The sequence below is a fragment of the Aaosphaeria arxii genome (assembly GCF_010015735.1).
Source record: "Aaosphaeria arxii CBS 175.79 unplaced genomic scaffold BU24scaffold_10, whole genome shotgun sequence".
Lineage (NCBI taxonomy): Eukaryota > Fungi > Ascomycota > Dothideomycetes > Pleosporales > Aaosphaeria > Aaosphaeria arxii.
This window is the reverse complement of record NW_022983483.1, coordinates 438816-458326: the sequence shown is the minus strand read 5'-3', so window position 1 is coordinate 458326 and position 19511 is coordinate 438816. Positions and strand designations below refer to the sequence as shown.

At 50.9% G+C, this 19511-nt stretch overlaps 8 protein-coding genes across 8 annotated transcripts; 4 read left to right on the top strand and 4 right to left on the bottom strand.

The window, feature by feature from the left end:
- Positions 1–1937: 1937 nt before the first annotated feature.
- Positions 1938–2857, top strand: BU24DRAFT_427077 (uncharacterized protein). Its single transcript, XM_033529134.1, has one exon. The coding sequence runs from the start codon at positions 2322–2324 to the stop codon at positions 2568–2570; it is 249 nt and encodes an 82-aa protein (XP_033379219.1). The 5' UTR covers positions 1938–2321; the 3' UTR covers positions 2571–2857.
- On the bottom strand, positions 2692–4771 carry BU24DRAFT_427075 (uncharacterized protein). The gene is made up of 3 exons (XM_033529133.1): positions 4544–4771; positions 4375–4407; positions 2692–4318 (listed from the first exon to the last, which is right to left on the bottom strand). Exons 1-3 carry the CDS (start codon positions 4577–4579, stop codon positions 3026–3028), a joined length of 1362 nt encoding a protein of 453 aa, XP_033379218.1. The 5' UTR covers positions 4580–4771; the 3' UTR covers positions 2692–3025.
- Positions 4772–5566: 795 nt separating this feature from the next.
- On the top strand, positions 5567–7161 carry BU24DRAFT_466637 (glycoside hydrolase family 125 protein; the record flags this gene model as incomplete). Its single annotated transcript, XM_033532382.1, has 2 exons — positions 5567–6102; positions 6159–7161. 2 exons carry the CDS (start codon positions 5567–5569, stop codon positions 7159–7161), a joined length of 1539 nt encoding a protein of 512 aa, XP_033379217.1.
- Positions 7162–7713: 552 nt separating this feature from the next.
- On the bottom strand, positions 7714–8612 carry BU24DRAFT_47959 (uncharacterized protein). Its single transcript, XM_033533081.1, has one exon. The coding sequence runs from the start codon at positions 8352–8354 to the stop codon at positions 7863–7865; it is 492 nt and encodes a 163-aa protein (XP_033379216.1). The 5' UTR covers positions 8355–8612; the 3' UTR covers positions 7714–7862.
- A 1180-nt stretch (positions 8613–9792) lies between these two features.
- Positions 9793–12216, top strand: BU24DRAFT_47940 (uncharacterized protein). The gene is made up of 4 exons (XM_033533073.1): positions 9793–9914; positions 9969–10144; positions 10202–10412; positions 10469–12216. Exons 2-4 carry the CDS (start codon positions 10113–10115, stop codon positions 12125–12127), a joined length of 1902 nt encoding a protein of 633 aa, XP_033379215.1. The 5' UTR covers positions 9793–9914; positions 9969–10112; the 3' UTR covers positions 12128–12216.
- A 949-nt stretch (positions 12217–13165) lies between these two features.
- Positions 13166–14720, top strand: BU24DRAFT_427072 (60S ribosomal protein-like protein L2/L8). The gene is made up of 6 exons (XM_033529132.1): positions 13166–13321; positions 13424–13484; positions 13558–13589; positions 13648–13710; positions 13825–14130; positions 14190–14720. Exons 1-6 carry the CDS (start codon positions 13220–13222, stop codon positions 14388–14390), a joined length of 765 nt encoding a protein of 254 aa, XP_033379214.1. The 5' UTR covers positions 13166–13219; the 3' UTR covers positions 14391–14720.
- A 975-nt stretch (positions 14721–15695) lies between these two features.
- Positions 15696–17950, bottom strand: BU24DRAFT_427071 (uncharacterized protein; the record flags this gene model as incomplete). Its single annotated transcript, XM_033529131.1, has 3 exons — positions 15696–16291; positions 16364–17074; positions 17129–17950. Coding segments are annotated over 3 exons (2045 nt in total), but the record flags the coding sequence as incomplete, so codon positions are not given.
- A 585-nt stretch (positions 17951–18535) lies between these two features.
- On the bottom strand, positions 18536–19361 carry BU24DRAFT_47895 (uncharacterized protein). Its single transcript, XM_033533055.1, has one exon. The coding sequence runs from the start codon at positions 19152–19154 to the stop codon at positions 18633–18635; it is 522 nt and encodes a 173-aa protein (XP_033379212.1). The 5' UTR covers positions 19155–19361; the 3' UTR covers positions 18536–18632.
- Positions 19362–19511: the final 150 nt, after the last annotated feature.

The following is a 19511-nucleotide window of genomic DNA, read 5'->3' as shown; positions in this document are numbered from 1 at the left end:
ATGCTAAGTTCAAAGAGGAGATGAAAGGGTCGTGCGCTGCAGTAGTAGCAAAAGGAAAAAGCTGTGGAACGATGAGGTTGAGGCAGAGTGAAAGCTAAGAGGCCGTTTGTGGAACAATCTAACCCGGTTTAGATTAGTTCACGTGTAACATTATGGGCCTCTAGCTACCCTCCAGCTACATTGCGACCTTGTGACTTTTGACAAATTCTTGGAGACTGTTAGAATGGTAGTTTGTTGTTGTGGTCGGTTGGAGTACGTCAATGGTCATCAAGAAGATGTTGCGAATTTTGGTTCTGTATAACCCACCTAACTTGATGGTGAGGTTGCAATAGGATCCCAGTTACTTGGAATCGTACGAGACTTCAAGCTTGCTTTCGTTTTGTGGGGGTGGGAGTACCGTCGTGTTGGTATCTCAACTTCGGTACAGGTGGTGATCACTAAGTCAATGGCCTTGTCGATCGATAGGCCTGCCTGCGATCCCAGAATATCTTCAAGACGCACGTTGAAAGTCTCAGGAGCTTTCTACGTATGATACTATTGCCGGCGACGGATAGGCGCATGAGAAGTTTCAGCTTTGGCCGCAAGAACAAAGAAAACTCTGTCTCCTATGAGTTGGCCACGCTTTGGATCGATTCCTCCAGGTCCGATGTCAAGCTTTGTAGGATAGTAACGACCACGCACATGACTATTGGATGAGTACGCAAAGCTTACCATGGGACAGCCCGATGCACCTTTCACCGACAATTCGACGAGCGACGATAGATGGTCTCTATCTTCTTCACTCTTCCGTTTCGTTGTTGGTACAGCATAGTTCCCCGCTCACATCTTCCCAGTCAGATGCATCAAGCATGCAGAAGCAGAATGCAGCAAACATTCTCCAGTGGACATACCAGGATTTCCACAGCAGTGGCTTCTTTCGTGCCGATCAGTATGCACAGTTACTAAATGCGACTTCGACGTCCCCACTCCATATCCGATCTTGATCTACAACAGGTCATGTACTTCATTGAGTACCCCAGTGCATGTCACATATGACGTTATTAGGATGTCCTTCAATGCGAGTACGAAATACCCTGTAGATTCAGTACGATTCTAGGCCTGGTCTTCGCTGTTGTGACAGTACCGCTGCCGCCATAGCACCCCCAACAGCGCGCCCACAGCCTTACATCCCGATCGTAAATCGTCCCCAAATGTCGCTCACGTAGCCATCCATGCAGTGAAGCATGCGCCACCCCCATTTGCAATGTTCATCTCTGAGTATTGCCCAACGCCTGATTTGGGGAATTGGTTTGCCTTACCGGGAGGAACTTAAGCGAGTCAACGGGGGGCCGTAATCAAAACAAAGTGTTCCTGACAAGCTTGTGATTGCCATGTGTGATAAGATCAAGACGAACATATCATACGGCCGAATGATTTCTGATCTGATTTGCGGAGTACTACACGGAAAACTCCATGCAGTGCGCTTTCGTACTTCCAGACCTGTTAAAGGCCAAATGTGCTTCACCATCTATACCCACACCGTGGTGACAGGGACTTCGATTGCAGCGGATACGTGGAGCGAACCCACCAAAGTCACTGCAACTGATATGGTAATCGGACGATTTGACGACAAGCACGTTTAAAAGTTAGCCCGCCGTCCGGCTCTGACCGGTTCCTGAAATAGCCATGTGTGAAGGAGCATCCCCCCAACAGAGCTTGCCGAATACAGCCAGTTAGTGTGGCTGACTTCCTTGGCATTTTCGTTGTTAAACGAGGACGAATCAGAATGAGAATTGAACGAGAGGTAGACCCACCCAGCTTCCCCAAAGAGGAAATGTACGAGGATTTCACGTGACTTGTCTGTACCCATCATCCTGCTTAGCGTGAATGGTGTTTGGTTGGGTGAGGCAGGAAGAGAAAAGGTAGATGGGGTATAAAGTAGAAAGCAGGCTCCTGAGGTGAGATTTGTGATTGTATTTGACCTCTCTGCATTTCTGCGTTCCTTTTCGATACAACAGACGAATTTTCCCACCGCTGCCCTCATTACGCTCTCTAACCACTCCATCGCGGAGATAAACATAAGACCAACTTGCCTCCGGCTCATACAAATCTATCTGCTTCATTCATACGCCACGGCCCACCTAGATCATCAAACGCAGAGACCTGACCTTACGCCTTGTGTCACTGCTTTGTGCTCTTCTGAAAGACCACCCCCCTCGTCCGACTATTCTCAACATAATAGCATCGAGCCTATTCCATCAACCCGACCCCACAATTGGAGACCCCATCCAACCATACTCAAGATGCCCGCAATCATGACTCTTCTCAAGCGAGACGACAACATGGGGTTCGCCATCCATCCAGCCCTGATCGTTCTGTGTGTTATGCTCGGCGCCGCGCTTATGGTCACTTGCGGAGCAGGAGTGCATCGAATGTACGGCGTGCGAGTTGAGGACCGGGCACATATGGTACGCTCAGTAGAGCAAGAGTCATATATGCGGGAAGTTCGTGACAGGAATCTGGAAGGACTTATGCATGAAGGCAGGAGAAGTCACTTCAAGCATCCGAGACCACCAGTAAACAGGGGGTGAGTTATGTTAGCCTATTCGATTTCGGATTGTCTCGACGACGACTGACGATCCCCCAAGGGCCTCGCCGTACTCGGAAGCCTGAGCGAATTGTATCGAAACCTGAACGAGGCTATCGATGTCGCGCCGTATTCTACTGGTACATATTAAGCAATCCCAAGGAGAATTTGCTGTTTTCGAGGAGCAAGATACACTGGAAGTGCGGTCTGGTTGGACATGTTAAGGGTTATTGGCGTTTCGTGGATACAACTGGTCATGGAAAGGCCATCTTTACTTGGTTGGAATAGATAACTCTGCATATAATGAATACCATAATATCGCAGCTTGAAACATAGCTGTAAAAGGGATGCATTCTGCCAGGGTCGTGATCGGAAAGTGAAACCAGGAACGTATTCCTCAAAGATATTTAGGGTGTAGTTGAAGTAGCCTGGTCTACCTACGATTCCACACACTTGAGGTCAACGCATGTTAGCCAAGTCGATGTCAACTTCTCGAGCCGGCCATTCGAGAAAGTCGTGATACTCCTTGCCTGCTACAATCACCGCAACAGTGATGAGAGCCGATGGCCAAGTGTTTGACAACCATGCTGACCTCGCGCGATATGCCAAGAGACCCCAGTGTGCGGCTATAACCCACGCTTCTGGAATCTGTTGCTCTAATAGGGTACTGAATTCATGAGAAATGTGGTGTGACCACATCAGTACGGCACCGTAGTCGAAGCGTCCGTAGTCAGACAAGACAGCGTCTCCGATAATTGATTTATGTCGGCCAATTTCCCCATGCGTTAATTGAGAAACCAAAGCGAAGCATTCTCGCAGGTGTCCCAAAGATGCTCTTAGGGTGTCAAAGTAGTACTCATAAGCTCTACCAGGCCGCATCCACATTTTATCTAGACTTTGGATCCTGCGGTCCTCTTCTGCTGATATCGGATCTGCAGGTACTGCGGGTGGCCACCAATCTCGATTGGCCAAAGGGGAAAGTATACCTTGTTGTAGATGATACCAACAAGGTACCAATATGACTAATTGGCCTCTTAGAGCACGGAGCATCCGTACCATTGGCATGGTCAGACAATCGAGGGACTTTGCACTCTGCTGTAACGTAGCTGCCGCGAGAGTGTCTTTGAGCTCATCGTATGCTTCTCCAGTAGTTGCGATCGTGTACGCAGCCAAGGTTGCAGAAAATGCAAACAAGGCATCAGCATTCTCTTCATTCACGCTTTTGAGGGCCAACTGAAACTTCGAGATCCCTCTACTCATTTGTTCGACGGCTGTGACATGGTAAGCATCTTTTTCTGTGCTTCCCGCTTCCGAAATATGAGATAGGTGCAATGAAGATAATGCCAGCATGCCATAGAGGACGAATCGATGTTGTGTACACAGCACTGGTATAGCATTGAGCCAGGCTATCTGCCCATCTCGAGTTACGGCTACAGTTGCAGCCACTACACCTTCAAAATGATCAACTATGCTTTGAATGTGTGCTTTTTGATCAGGAGGGAATTCCTCAAGTGCTCCAGTAGAGACAAGCGCTTGCAGGAGTTTTGGTGAATGAGGTGGGTTCAGGGTTTTCAGAATTGGCTCATTCACATCCAGGGTATCCGATGATTCGGCGGACGGAGATGAAGATCTTTGGCGAAACACTTGTACATCAATGAGTGCTGTTGGCCGCCTGAGTGTATCCGAGGGTCTGTAGTTACAGACGAGATTTCGTTTCGTGCAATGCAGACAGGTCGGTCGGCCTTCGTCGCACTTCCAGGTCAATCAGCTGCAATTCTTCATCCTGTACTTCCGTATCTAACTCTTACTTTTATGCGTCTTTTCTTGCATGCATCACAGCCCTAGTCACAGTGAGGTACGATTAGTATTTGCATTGATTTCGAGCAACTAGATGAGAAGTTTTGTTCATCAAAATGGGGCTTCGGCGCATGCATCGAGATTTGAGAGAGTGAGGTCTTGCATAGGAAGCTGGCTTACAGTTTTGACCTTGTGATGAGCTCTACGGACTACCATATCATGAAATCACGGTGTAGTCTTTGAGCGAAGTACGACGAGGCCGGGGAAAAGGCTAGATTGTCATTTATCGTTCGGTATTTCTAGCAACTGGTGACCTGTTTTCTGCCGTGTGATGGTGCTTCTTGCAAATCAATGTACAACTTGACAATGCGTTAGGTAATTTGTGTAATCTGTGCTAGAGAAGGTGTGATGGAAGGGGAGAGTGCAAGTAAGACGGAAGCTTGATAGAGACACGGATAAATGACTAAGCGGATCGGGACTAGCGGGGTCGAACACGTTCCAACCGCCTCAGCCAGAATCCGGGAATGAGTCTATTCCAGAAGTAACGGCTGCGAAAGGAAAGAATCGCATTCTGAGTGAATACTCGACACCACGAACAAATATGAGTTGCTTGTATCATCATGCAGTTCCGACTCGCCAAAGATACCTTCCTAACGCGTCTTAGCCTATTGCAGTGCAGCCCAATATCGCCGAGAATGAGATATTCCAGCCACAACCGCTGCCATGCATCCCCGCAACGCGACATCGTGTGCCTATTCCAGCCCGGCAGATGATCCACACGAACCATTCACATAATTAAGACAAGACTTTAAAGTAGATTTGAGCTTCCCAATCAGACTTCACAGCATTAAACTTTCAAGCAAAACATCAATAAACGTCTTCACATTGTCTGCTGACCGCTCTGCAGTTCTTAGCTGTCAGCCTGTCCCATGACGTCGGGCGACAAGAAATTGATGCAGGGCTTGTCCATAGCTTCATGGATCGTTACTTGCGGAGTTACATTGACCAGCCGGATCAACAGCGGGGTACAGCCAAACGGGAAGGGTGACCAGAAGCTCGGATTCCTTTGCGCTCGCTGTCGAGAGGTTTAAAATGCATCATTTCGTCACTGTGCCCGGTCTCTGGATCAGAATTCTCTTATTCTGTTCCAGAGCCAGAGGTCTTTCTTCTTCTTCATTTGCAGATTCATTTGCTCACTTCGATATGCGCGGTTCAAGATTGTTCGGTGCTTCGGCCGTTCCCCTGCTTGCTTCGGCCCAATGTCCAGACTACCTAGACTACGCATCTCAAATCCATGGACCGTTGAGCGAGGGCAGATACCAGCTAGCGTATCAACGTCCATCCGAGGATTGTCGAACATTCAAGTCGCAAGGCGTTGAAGATATCATATCTCGCATGCAGTCTGTCATCAAAGACCCGGATCTATACCGTCTCTTCCAGAATGCGTACCCAAACACGCTGGACACTGCTATCAAATGGAAAGGATACTCGAATGGAAACCCCGACGAAGAGCTGACATTCATAATCACCGGAGATATCAACGCTATGTGGCTACGCGACTCGTCAAATCAGATGCAAAGTTATCTGCCACTTTTGAACGCCAGCAGTGATCCGAATTCCATCGCTAGCTTATACCGTGGCACAATAAACCTGCAAGCTCGATATTTGCTCACATCTCCATATTGCAATTCCTTCCAGCCTCCAGTAGAGAGTGGTATAGACATAGCTGTAAACGATGCGTACGTATAAACAGCTGTCGTGGAATGAAGTGAATGATTCTAATATCTATGTGAAGCGCGAGCGAAGACACGGTCTTCCCACCGTACACCAATGAAACAGTGTTCGAATGCAAGTACGAGTTAGACTCTCTGGCAGCATTCCTCGAGGTCTCTGCGAACTACCACGATGCCACGGGCGATTCGGACTTCTTCGGTCGATTTCAGTGGGTCGAAGCCGTTGAAGCCATCTTGAAAGTTGCCGAAGATATGACTCGGCCAACATATGGCGAAGACGGAGCCGTGCTAGACAGTCCATATACCTTCACCCGCCTTACTTCCCGTGCGACCGAGACCTTCCCTAATAGCGGCCTTGGAAATCCCATCGCGAACGGTACTGGTCTGATCAGGAGTGGGTTCCGCCCAAGTGACGATGCGACGATCTACCAGTTCTACATTCCATCCAACATGATGTTCAGCGCCTACCTAGCCTCAGCATCGGAGATCATGAGCAAATTAAACCATCCGAAGGCTTCATCTCTCTCCGAGAAGATGTCCTCTCTCTCGCAATCCCTTCGACGGGCCATCGAGGAGCATGGTACGATCAACCACCCGAAGCACGGCAAAATCTACGCCTTTGAGGTCGACGGCTTCGGCTCCTCGCTGATCATGGACGACGCAAACATTCCTTCGATTCTCTCCGCCCCCTTCGTCGGGTACGAGTATGACGAAGAGGTGTATCAGAACACCCGTGAACTCATTCTGTCATCCGACAATTCCTACTTCATGCGGGGGCCCGTCATCAACGCTATTGGGGGTCCGCACCAGGGCTTCGGACAGGCGTGGCCAATGGCCAGCATCGTGAGGATCCTCACCAGTAACGACGACGAGGAGATTGTCAACGAGTTACGGCAGATTGTGAGTAGCACCGATGGACTGGGTCTGATTCACGAGAGCGTCAATAGCTTCAACCAGAGTCAGTGGACCAGACAGTGGTTCTCGTGGGCAAACGGACTATTCGGCCAAATGATTCTCGACTTGGAGGAGAGGAAGCCAGAACTGCTTGAGACCAGCTTCCAATAAGTAGATGTAGTAGTGGTGCATGTGCAAGATTCCATGTAATGTGACACAGGTAGCATTATTGGTGGGCGGCTATTACGAGCAGACTGGATGGAAGCCTCTGAAACGAAATGTTCGGCAACTTGCATCTAGAACATGAAATACACATACATCCCTACCCTAGTCTACGTTCCCGTGTCTGGCAAAATCGGCTGTGCGATTGAGAAACTCGACCTGTAACGTCGCTCAGCGAGCACGTCTTTTCATGGCCACAAACACGTGCTGGCCGCGCATAGGCTGGATGAGACGTAACGACGAAAATATCGCTGACGTTCATGTTTGTTTTAGTAGATACAATTTCTTCGTCAACGATTGTTTGTTGTGACGAGGGAACGCGTTCGAACTAGTTAAACATCAAATCTTATCAACGTAGTGCGGTTTGGTGGGGGACCCTTCATCAGCGGACACGCGTCCGGCACGAGGGCAAATGAGAGGCTTTTCCTCCACCGGAAGCGGTAATTAGATCTATGAAAAAGTGCCCCGCACGCCTGGGTTCGCACTCTAATTGACGATGAAGCGGAAACGCCGACAAATTTCAACGAAACACTATAGCCTCTTGCCTCTTGGGATGATGCCTGCAGCCAACTATCGACTGTCTGAAGGGGAAAGTTGTTAAGTTCAACAATAACAAATATAGAAGGAGGAAAATATATCGCCGTGGTCGCTTAATGGAAGCATTCACGACAAAGGAAGGAGGAATATCGAGTGATTCGACGAGACGTTCCCCAGATCTGCATAGGCTTGCTACTACTGCGCCGCTGAGAGCGCTTGCCTGCTTGAAAAGATGGTCGGCCTGGAGAGAGCATGACGATTATGTACGAGTGACCTACGGTACGAGACGGTCGGGGATGGAGAGCCGCTGGTTTCAGGAACCGCACAGATAGTGTGAGATGTATATGGAAGGACGCCCCAGCGCATAATCTTGCATTGCACGCGACCCACCTCACGGAGATAATGAAATCAATGCGAAAAAAAGCCACCGTTGAGCGAAAAACATGGGCGTTTGATGGACCTTTCAACGGTATCGCGATGGGTATGTGGGTGTTTTGGGGTAAGAGAAAATGACAACACCAGCAAACAGGTTCTCGGCGGACTACTATGTTCTCCGTAGCGTAGTTGAGTTGGCTGGTCTTGACTCTTGATCGCTCTGGCAACATACAAACATCTGCACGACCTACAGTAGTTCTGTTGGCATGTACTTGTTGTACCTATTGTGATGGACTATCAGCAAGCCAACCGAGGGGAAAGCCGGCATCAACTGATCTGTACAGCTGCACAGGCGCACCAGTTGATGCCCGTGGGGGTGATCGACCGCCCTCACTGGATCGATCGCTTGAGAATTTAATGCAGGGAAGGCCAAACAGAGTACACCGAGTGCAATACGGCAGAGTACAATAATGCCAGTTGAAAGCGACGCCCGCGGTGCGAGTTGCCGGCCAACGAAAGCAAGCATTGGCGTCGTCGATCGAGTCAGGGGGTGGTGCATTCTATTCCATCCAGTCCAGTAATTGGGCCCAGTTCCAGTCTTCGAGGTCCCTTTGGTGCTTCGTTCGCCTAAATGAGCAAGCAAGTAGCGATCCAGCCAGGGGGGAATCTCAAACTCTACCCACCTCTACTCAACTGGGACGATTGTGTATCCCGAATTCCTGCTTCTCGGTCGAGTAACTACTAGCATTATTGGGGTGCATCAATGATCAGATGCATCATGTCTTCTACCATACTGTACCCCAATTCTCACACACCCCCTCCCCTCCGTGAGACGACAACGCTGCAATGCTTCCCTCCAACCTGACGAGGCACAACACAACGAGCGTACTACCATGACAAGTACCATCAGCAACGGTACTCCGTAGTCACTACTTCATTAATCAACAATTTGTGCCATTTCAGACCTGGTCCTAGCACGATAGTTTGACCTAGCGGTGGGACACCTTCGGGAGGTTCGGCGCTCGCGTTTGATGAAAGGTCCCACCCATAAGGGTCTCCCTACCAGCCAACGACAGGCTACTCATGACGATTGTCGCGAACTACCACTTCCACTGGCGTGTTTTGGGCCATGGCTGCCAATAAGCCTCCGCCTATGAAGACCTCATCGCCGCTGTTATTTCCCTCCCGGGGCTGAGGCAGCGCCATGGCTAGTACATAGTAGAGCAATCAGCACTGGCGCTGGCGTTGTCTTGCCCCCAGCTGTTCTATGTTATAGCTTATAATATCGCCATTCTGGAGCACAAGTGTTGTATGATTCTACAAGTAAACCAGAGATCCCTCTCCTCGTCCCTCTTCACCCCCTTACACCTCAGCCTCTATTCAGTAATCGCTGCGTTTTGAGCCCAGTCTCTGCGATTCTGTTTCACGTTGCCCTAATCGCTCAATAGGGAGCTCGATTGCTACTGGATTAAGCGCCCTGGCCCCCATCTCCGTCCATCCTCGGCCGCCTCTACTGTGTGTAACGGGACCCCGATTGGACCAGTCTCAAAACCTCGAATTCCTGCGTCAAGCCATTGCTTGCTACTTCGACTTGACTATTGTTCCCAGCGCCAAACAATTTGCTGTCATTTTTCCTTGGGATAATTCTCCGAGCGTTGCTCCATCTTCTCCCCGGCCATCATCGTGGACTTGCGGTATACCTCACGCTGACCGGGCCTTGTTTCATACATATTTTCAAACGCGCGAAGCGTCCGTCTACCAATTGCTCACTCGCTATCATAAGCCGTCGGGTTGGTGCCCCAGCTACTTCAAACAAAAACGTGCACGCTAATCAGTTATAGTAGGCATTTGGACATGGAATCCTATTTTTGACAGGCCATCTTGGAAGTTTATGCAAGTCGGAATCTATACCGGGTTCGCACGTCCCACGACTCCAGCTTGAGTCTTTGTCACCTTTTAACTACTTGATCGTCCCGGGGCTTCGGACCATGGCAGCTACTACGCTTGTCACTTTCCTTTTGTATGTGTAGTCCGATATCCATCACAAAGCTCCGGTGTGATTAATATATCATTGCAGTGATTGTCCTTCTGCAGCAACGTCTGTGGCACTCTTGGGTTCTTGGGACAACTTCTCCAAACCATATCACCTGCAGAGAGATAAGCGAAGAGGTATCAAGAGTTGGACCGGATGTTTTTCTTTTGACAGCATCATCTGCGACGGAGACTTCGAAGGTCCCAGCATCAAAAGAACCGGCCCACTTCTTATGGGAGGAACGTACTGGTACTACGTAAGAGGAGACTGCCTTTTCAGGAATTGGGAGGAAACGCGACTAATAAATCCCAGTATAAAGTTGATGACGACGAGGAGCACCACAATCCTTCTCAGCCATCTACAACATTCTGTCCTCTCCTTCCCGGACAGCGGCTCAACATACTCGACGTTCCAATGGAGTCAGCAAGCAAGACCAGCCCCGATAGCTTTCATGCTTTCACACGCAACCCCAATGATAAGTATCTGACGCCTGTGCCGCCCAAAACTCTCCCCTCCCCGCGGCTGGGAGATTACTGCAGGGAGACCTACAAAGTCCCCATGCACCCGGGTCGAGAACTGCGAGCGTATACAACACCTTCGCAGGGTCAGTATCGATTCAACAGGACCGAACGTCGTGGGAGGAGCATCTCAGCTTCGCAAGCCTCGCCTTCCGGATCGACTTTTCCTGACCTGAAAGGATTGAAAGATATGATCGTTTCTTCGAAACGCTCTGCACCCAACTCTCGCGGTCACAGTCCTCAACGCAGAGGCAAAGGACTCGAGATTGGCGCACCGGTCTTAATCAGCACTACCGCAGAGGACGTATATTTGGTTCCCTTACCATCAGCCACAACTCCCGAACGCAGCCCTCTGACACCATCGCATATCTCAGCAAAACTTAGAGAGTTCTCTCCGCTCGGCTCGAATCCAGTTGATCCCGTGAGAGACCTAGGTATCACGATCCCGCAAACTAGTCCCGTCATTTCTGAATACGGGCGACCGAAACGTGCCCAATCTCATATTACTTCACCGGTATCCAATGATGTGGAGGCCAATTCTGGCCGAACGCGTGCCAATTCATCAGATATCAGGCGAACACGGGTTTACGTCTATTCCAATGAGCCCTGGGTTTCTTCTCCGAAACTGCCTTCAGAGCCTGAGTGCCTAGAAGAGCCGGCTCCCGTACTACCAAAGCCATTGGCGCCACTCCAGATCCCAAGATCATCGATGAATGAACGCCCATCTTCCCGGCACGGAAGCAAAATGAACACACCAGTCTGCAGTACACCACTCGACAAGGAACTTCCAGCATTGCCTCGATACTTAGTCCCTGCACCGCTCTTTGCTTGCAGTGCTGCATCTAGCCCTGTGTGTCCACCAGAAGCCGAACACAAAGAAGATGTCGATGGCGAGGAAGCACCGGTCATCCCTCTAGCTATGAGGCGCAGCCATTTCTCGACTTGGAGCAGTAACTCGACGACCAGTGACAAAGTCGCTGACGAGGACGACGCTGCCTACTCGCCAACCTTCAGCTCTTCGACGAGCAATTCGAGTGTTCCGAATTCTCCTCAGCAACCGTCGGCCGTCTCTACAGATGCGAATGATCAGCTTAAAGTCGAAGCTCGCGATGTCAGCAATGTAGAGCAGCAAGATGAAGGGGTCACCAGGAGGTCCGCCCGTGGCTCGATGGGCCCTCCATTACTTCGCCTTTCCACACTCTCCTTCGGTTCAAGTCTCTTGCCTCCGGTGATCCACCATGAGCCTACATCACCTCGTCGACAAGCAAGCTGCATCGGCTACTCTGGATTCCAAGGCTACAGCTTGCCCGAGGACGATACTTGTTCACAGTCGACCCTCCTCAAGGAGACATTATCTCTTGAGCCCGTCATCGCCAGCAACAGGTGTTCCTCTACCAGCCAGCTAGAGAAGATGGTGAACGATTTCGGATACCTCAGCGGGTCTGTCTTGTGAGGTCGCTTATTCTCTCATCCTTCATTTCCCTCTTTCAAATTTACGAACGAAGGCCTCGGCACCTTTGATCATCTCACCAACGTACATCACGGCCAAAGCTTTACATTCTGCATTTTCATACCATCTCACACATCTCATCGCTCATCCGACGGCCTATGATGACTTTCATTCTGTCACATCATATCATAAGAGGGAGCTTACTTAGGTCAGCTCGCCTCTTTTCCTGTTCATATACCCTTTTCCTTATCTTTACATACCGCACAACTACATTCAGCGTTAGCGTTTTTTCTCGTCTTTCCAAACGATACCAATGTCGCATAGTTCTTTTCTCACACGACATAACTTCATACTTCAAAACTTCTTGTACATTGAATTATATCCGGATTGGGGTTCTTAGGTTTCGATGTTGGGTTGAATAACATCGACATGGAGGGGAATCTATCTATATACGCCTACTTGGGTGGTTACAACAACAACATGAACATATTAAGTGCTGCAGTCAAGTGCTGCATTGTGAAAGTACACAAATACTCTTTTATTAGTGACGCCTTGCTTGCTGTGAGTAGAACCTAATTGTTGTAACCATGCGCCATAGTAGGTAGATTTGGTACGTCTATGATTTTACGAACAATTATGCAATTAAGTCGCTAGAGGTTTGTGTGAAGGTAAACACTCAAACGAGGAAATGGTCGCTTCGCTATCGTCACAGTGTGCGCACACATGTTCCGCTGCGTAGTAGGCGAGTAACATAATGTAAGGCTTGGCAATTTGACTCGCTTGTCTATCAGTGAATGCATTTTAGAAAATATTCTAAGGGGAGGACAAAGATCTTTTTCGTCGACGTTATATTGCATTATCGAAAACAATAACGACAATCATGCTGTTGCACATGACTTCCGCTATCGATACTGTCATGGCCGCGGTCCCGAATTGACGAGTGTCTGTGATTTTGGAAGGCGAGTCTTGGCACGCTAACAGCAAGCGAGGGTTTGATGACTAACTCCCACACCGAACGTCGAATTCGTTGCCGACCACGAACTTCACGACAACTTCCAACGACATTCCCGCCCTTCATCACACACCACCGTCGCAATGGGTAGGGTTATTAGGAACCAGCGTAAAGGTCGCGGCTCGATCTTCACGGCCAACACCCGTTTGAACAAGGCCCCCGCCCAGTTCAGAACCCTCGACTACGTACGTTGCCGCCCTCACATCCTCAAAAAATCCACACGACGACCCGGACAGAGAGAAAATTGAAAAGCAATTTGAGAACCAAGGGCTAACGAAAGGGAACAGGCCGAGCGCAATGGCTACATTCGAGGTGTCGTAAAGGAGATCGTTCACGACTCCGGTCGTGGTGAGTACTTTCCCCGGGAATTTTTCCCTCGAGATTGTGTGGGCAGAACAATTTACTGACGAAATTTCAACAGGCGCTCCCCTTGCTAAGGTCGTCTTCCGCAACGTATGATATTCACCTACCTCTCGATGCCACGGAATTTTCGTACTCACAATTTTTCCAGCCATACCGATTCAAGCATGACGTCCAGACCTTCATCGCCAACGAGGGCATGTACACTGGCCAGGTTAGACATACCCCAGGTGGATGACGATGATAAGACACCACTGTCACATCCACGCACGCAAGCAATTGCGAAGGAAAAAGCGAAAGAAAAAATTGGCTAACAAACCCGTTCCAGTTCATCTACGCCGGAAAGCACGCCAACTTGACCATCGGCAACGTCCTCCCCCTCGCCTCCGTCCCCGAGGGTACCGTCCTCTCCAACGTCGAGGACAAGTCTGGTGACCGCGGTGCGCTCGGCCGTACCTCCGGAAACTACGTGACCGTCATTGGCCACAACCCCGACGAGGGCAAGACCCGTGTCAAGCTCCCCTCCGGTGCCAAGAAGGTCCTCCCCAGCTCTGCCCGTGGCATGGTTGGTATCGTCGCAGGAGGAGGCCGAACAGACAAGCCTCTCCTCAAGGCCTCGCGAGCCAAGCATAAGGTACGTTCTGACGCTCAAGTCTTGACTTCAGGAATTTTGGCTGACAATATCTGTTACAGTTCGCCGCCAAGCGCAACAGCTGGCCCAAGACTCGTGGTGTTGCCATGAACCCCGTCGACCATCCTCACGGTGGTGGTAACCATCAACATATTGGTAAAGCATCCACCATCTCCCGGGAGGCAGCACAGGGTCAAAAGGCCGGTCTCATCGCGGCCAGGAGGACGGGTCTTCTCCGCGGTACCCAGAAGACCAAGGATTAGACGGTTCACTCACGCAGTGCTGCTCGTGGCGGTGCTGGTGGTGGACGGTGGTAGTTTGGTAGCAGCGACGACAAACGACGACGACCCTAAAGGTGTGACGACTACAAAGCAACGAACCGGAAGTCGAGCGATGCATGCCGCTGCTTTAGGCCCAGTTTCCGTTTTCAAACCACGGACTGGCAAAGGAGGGGGGCCGGCGTTCATGAAACTTCTCTACCTTTATACACTCTCCAAAGATGAAGCTTTTCCTTTCGGCTCTAGGTGCATTCAATTGTGAATTTAACGGTGGGGGAGTGGCCCTGGAAACGGGGAAATGCGAATCAAAAAAGGAACAAAATGAAATTTGCATTAACAAAAAAGAACACGCTCGTGTAATTTGTTTGTGTGATGTGATCTACTCCCACTCCCAATTGTCATCAAACCACCTCACCCATTCACCCTCCTCATACTCCAGCTTCCACACCTCCACATTCCCTCTAATACCCACATACCCACAGACACACAGACACACAATACACAAATCACCTCCCCAAAACAAAACACTCCTTCCTACCAACCACTCCCTCAAAGACCCATCTCACCCTGTACCCCTCCTATCCCATAGCAACCTCACCTCACGATCACTAACACCGTCCACAAACCCCCACACACATTAACGCCCCAAACCCCCATTTCTCCTCTAGCCAATCCCTCTATTTCGAACATTTTCTTGATCCCGCCAAATTAACAAAGCACATCAAACATCCCAATAATGAACCAACTAAAAAACGCCCGAACAGTAGCAAGTACAAACTAACTACCAGTAAAAATGACAGAAAACTCACTCTTTCAGTTGAAATATTTATAGATGCTGTTTCCGGGCTAGTTATAGAAGGTTTGGCGAATGAGTAGGTACTGTGTACGTACCTGGGTGGCTGGTTTGTGTATGTATTGTCGTTTTATCGGGGTCACAAACTATAAAAGCAAATGTATAAACACGAAAAAAATATATATATATACATAAAAAGGTCTCACGAACGAATGAACCGACCAACATACAATTCGCAACTCACTCCTCTTCTGGTCAATTGCTCAATAATTTGTTCACTTCATTTCTATCATTCGCTTAAACCCGTATATTCATACAAGGAACTCATCACTCCCCACGCATCATTCTCTGTCCATACCCATACCCATATCCATACCTACTACCCACCTACGCACGCCTTGAAATAATATCATACACCACATCCCCATTCCATCCATCATTCATCCATCTCCCCCTCCCCTCCTTCCCCTCCTTCCCCCCTATCCCCCGTGTCTTCCCCCTCCCCAAAGTCCAGATCCAAAACGCGGTAGTGTTTCCTATCACTGCCCAGCACCAGGACGACGCGCCGGCCGACCCTACCATTAACAACGAGCTTGAGCGGGGCGAACCGCGCGTCGAAGACGTGGCGCGTCAAGGAGCTGACGTCCGCGGGGGAGAAGACGGTTGTGGTGCGTGATGAGGGGGGCGGTGGTGTGCCGGTGGGTAGGAGGTGGGAACCATATGATGGGGCGGGGAAGGGGGTGTGTTGTATCCTCGGCGTTGATTGTGGGGGGGAGTTTGATTTAGGGGTGGATTTTGGAGGGGATGAGGGGGGCAGGGCGTAGGGGAGGGAGATGAGTACGTTTTCCGAGTCGTCGTTTGTGGAGAAGGGGAGTTGGAGGAGGATGAGGAGGGCCTTGTCGTCTGCGAATTTGGCGTCGATGATGGTGGCGGGGGAGAAGTCGAGCGTGGAGGTCGAGTAGGCGTGGAGGGACTGCGGGAGGGTGGTTATCGTGGAGGTGTGGGTTAGGCGGTGGAGTTGTAGGTGGGAAGGGTGGGTTGGGGAGGACGTGGCGACGTAGGTCGTGATTTGGTCGGGTTGTGTGGATGTGGGCTGTAACGCGATTGATTGTCAGTACCTAGTTCGTAGCAACAACACACTGTGGGAGAAAGAATGTCAACTTACATCGTACACCATACGCATATCAAGAGGGACATGGTCACCCTCCGGCGAAGTCGCAGACGACTCGAGCACAACCCCACAGTCCATACTTATATTCGCCTCCTGCCACTGCGAGATCTGCTGGAAAAGCTGGGTGCACCCTGCATTCAAATGCCGGAAGACATGCTCCAGACACAGCGCCTCCTCCTTGTACGAAGCGCCCTCCTTCAGCAGCTCGACCGCTTTCTTCGTGTCCTCGTAGGTCGCTGGACCCATCTCCCGCTGCGCACTGCTGAGCTCCGCTTCCGGCCTGAGGTACGGCGCTGTGTCGCTTTTGCTGAGGCTGTACTCGATGTATTCGAGCACGAGCCCCGTGTCTACGCCTGCGTCCCTGGCCAGCATCTCCGCTCTGCTCTGGCTCTCGGGCTCCGTGTCTTCGAGGTCGATGACGAAGTGGAGCCATTTATTGAAAGCTTGGAACTGCCGCCTCTCGTCCGCAACGTAATGAAGCGTCGTGTGCGCCAGCAGTCGAAGGTTCTGCAACTGCGTGAGGAGCGATGTGAACGAAGAAGTCGGCGCCGAGAAGATCCAGCCCACATCGTGGTACTCTGCGAGCCCGCGAAGCCGAGAAATAGTGAGCGAGCACCGATCCAGCGCGGGGAGCAAGCTCTCGTGCACGAGTTGCATGATAGTAGCGAGAGATGACGAGACGGTGTTTTCCCAACGTTTATTGCCCTGGACACCCACAATATTAGCAACATCCAGCATACATCAAATTGCCCAACTTACCGCTTGCGTCAACTCGTCCACCAGCCACTCTCGTACAAGATCCGGACAGTGCCCCGTACAAGCCAGATGGAACAGATTCTGCACCAGATTCCCCTGGCCCTTCTCCTCCAGCGTCTCCGAGATGTTCCTCATGAACTTCCCCGGCAGATCCATCGAGTGCTTCCAGAACGTCCTTATCCTCTGGAGACTCTGCTCGACATACAGCAGCAAATTCTGCAACTGACTCGTCTTCGAAGCGATCAAGTGCAGATAGACACCCGCAGAGGGAATAAACCCCAGCGTGAGCGGCACAACCGCCAACCTCGTCTCCGCATCCTTCTTCACCTCCGTCAACAGCACATGGCTACAACTATACGGATGACTCGCATGCAGCACCGCCCTACTACTCGCGAGGTCCCACGCACCCGGCAACCCCACCGTCACCGTCTCCAGGGAATCATACACAGACGGATGCACCGACCCGCTCATCGTACACCGCACAAACATATCCACGGAATTCACATCCTTCGTGTGCTGCGAATGCAACAGCGCGTCGACCTGCGCCTGGGTCCCGAAAACCCCAGACTCCATCTTCTGTCCCATCCGCATGAACGGCGTGGGCGGCGGCGCGGGGATAGCCGGCAGCTTGGGCAACAACGCCTCCATGTCCATCATCGCGAGCTGGTCTGGCAGATCCGGCGCGATGTCCAGGGCCTCGAGATCCGGCTGCCGCTGAAGGTAGTCCTCCAGGTTCGCATAATCATCCTTAACGCTCCCATTACTGCTCACTCCGTCCCAATGCTCCGTCGTCGTACCAGCGACCTCCCCCTCACCAACCCCCATCGTCGACCGTCTCCCCTTCCTCCCCCGTCTCCTCCTCCCCCCCGACCCACCACCACCTCCACCATCCCCAGCACCAGAAGAACCAGAAGAACCAACATCAACAAAATTCAACCCCCACCCCAAACACCCGACCCTCTCCCCCTCCCCTCCACCCCCAGCCTTAACATCCCTCCTAACAACCCTCCCCGTCTCACAACTAACAACATCCACCAACCCATCACTCCAGGCCACGGCGACCGCACCGCCATCGAACCGCCACCCGATAGCGTCGACGACGACATCGTCGTTCTTTCGCCGCAGGCCGAAGGCACGCTGGCCGTTGAGGCGGAACACGTCGAGGTTTTCCTCGGTGGTGACGAGGGCGACGAGGTCCATTGTCGGGCAGTAGGTTAGGAGGGGGGTGTGGATGGGTTGGAGGAGGGTTAGGGAGGCGTGGAGGAGGAGTTTGGGGTGCTTGTGACGGGGGGGTTGGGGGGGTGAGGATGCCATGGTTGGAGAATGGCCGGCTCCAGTATGAGGAAGTTTGTAAGTGTGGGTGTATAGCTCTTTCTGGTGTGTGTTTTTGATTCTTCTTCTTGTTGTTCTTGGTCCTTGTGGTTTTGGTGTGGTGGGTGTGTTCTGTACAATTGGATTTTGAGGTGGTTGTTTTTCCTTTTTTGAGGGAAGATGGTGGTTTGGTGGATTAGATGTCACGTTTGGTGGTGGGGTGGAAAGACGGGTTAGTTGGGTGGTGGTTTGGTGGTGGTGGTGGTCGCGACGGCCGTTTTAGGATGGATGCGGTTAGCGTGGGCCGCGCATTCACGTGGCTAAATACTTTGTGTGGACGACGATGGTGACGATGGTACGTATGACAGGTAGAAGCTATCTTTAATGGTCCTAGGAACATAATTTGGGATGCAATTTCACAGTTCTCAACTGCTTCAAGCGAGCAATCCCAATTCCTTGTCACGCTAATCAGTAGAGGAGACGTTCGGATGAAATGCTTTTCAGCGTCGTCTATTATGCCATAGTCAACGGAGCAGTTAATTCCCCCCGGCGCCATCATCTGCCCGGGAGTAATGCTATGCCCGCCCGACTTATTGCCAAAACAGAATCTACAAATACATCTTCCCTCTATGCGTGAAAGCATCAGAGTCCCTCGTCCCTCTGGTATCCAAAACGAAAGAAAAGAAAAAACAATGATGATGCAAAATAGTTTCAGCATTTCCCCATCTTTGGCCCCGAAATGCTTAAACCAGTTCAGTCAGTCCCTCAAGTTCCCCGTTTTGACGCCGCGATATATCAATGAACAGTAATAACCCAAGTCCCAGATGCAAGGTGTGCAAAATAAAAAAGCATTACGAACGTGAGAACTCCATGGGTCCACAGCGGTGAAAGGAAAAAAAAAAGTGTCGTACCCGTTATTTCCCCGCTCGTCGTTTCGAACTGCTTCCCACACAGCCAGCCGTGCAGTGTCTGTTCTCTCCTAAGAATCAAATAGGCTGCGTTTCATGCTCGGGCGCCGTTGCCCGGATGTCGTATGTACAAGCCGCCGGTGATCCTGTTCCAGGGTCATCGTTGG

Coding starts and splice junctions, on each gene's coding strand:
- BU24DRAFT_427077 (XM_033529134.1), top strand. CDS start 2,322: ATGGGGTTCGCCATCCATCCAGCCCTGATCGTTCTGTGTGTTATGCTC.
- BU24DRAFT_427075 (XM_033529133.1), bottom strand. CDS start 4,579: ATGGTAGTCCGTAGAGCTCATCACAAGGTCAAAACT. Junction 4,408..4,543: donor CTCATCACAAGGTCAAAACT/GTAAGCCAGCTT, acceptor CACTGTGACTAG/GGCTGTGATGCATGCAAGAA. Junction 4,319..4,374: donor GCAAGAAAAGACGCATAAAA/GTAAGAGTTAGA, acceptor TTGACCTGGAAG/TGCGACGAAGGCCGACCGAC.
- BU24DRAFT_47959 (XM_033533081.1), bottom strand. CDS start 8,354: ATGTTGCCAGAGCGATCAAGAGTCAAGACCAGCCAACTCAACTACGCT.
- BU24DRAFT_47940 (XM_033533073.1), top strand. CDS start 10,113: ATGGCAGCTACTACGCTTGTCACTTTCCTTTT. Junction 10,145..10,201: donor ACGCTTGTCACTTTCCTTTT/GTATGTGTAGTC, acceptor ATATCATTGCAG/TGATTGTCCTTCTGCAGCAA. Junction 10,413..10,468: donor GAGGAACGTACTGGTACTAC/GTAAGAGGAGAC, acceptor AATAAATCCCAG/TATAAAGTTGATGACGACGA.
- BU24DRAFT_427072 (XM_033529132.1), top strand. CDS start 13,220: ATGGGTAGGGTTATTAGGAACCAGCGTAAAGGTCGCGGCTCGATCTTC. Junction 13,590..13,647: donor CTAAGGTCGTCTTCCGCAAC/GTATGATATTCA, acceptor CAATTTTTCCAG/CCATACCGATTCAAGCATGA. Junction 14,131..14,189: donor CCTCGCGAGCCAAGCATAAG/GTACGTTCTGAC, acceptor TATCTGTTACAG/TTCGCCGCCAAGCGCAACAG.
- BU24DRAFT_47895 (XM_033533055.1), bottom strand. CDS start 19,154: ATGCTGAAACTATTTTGCATCATCATTGTTTTTTCTTTTCTTTCGTTT.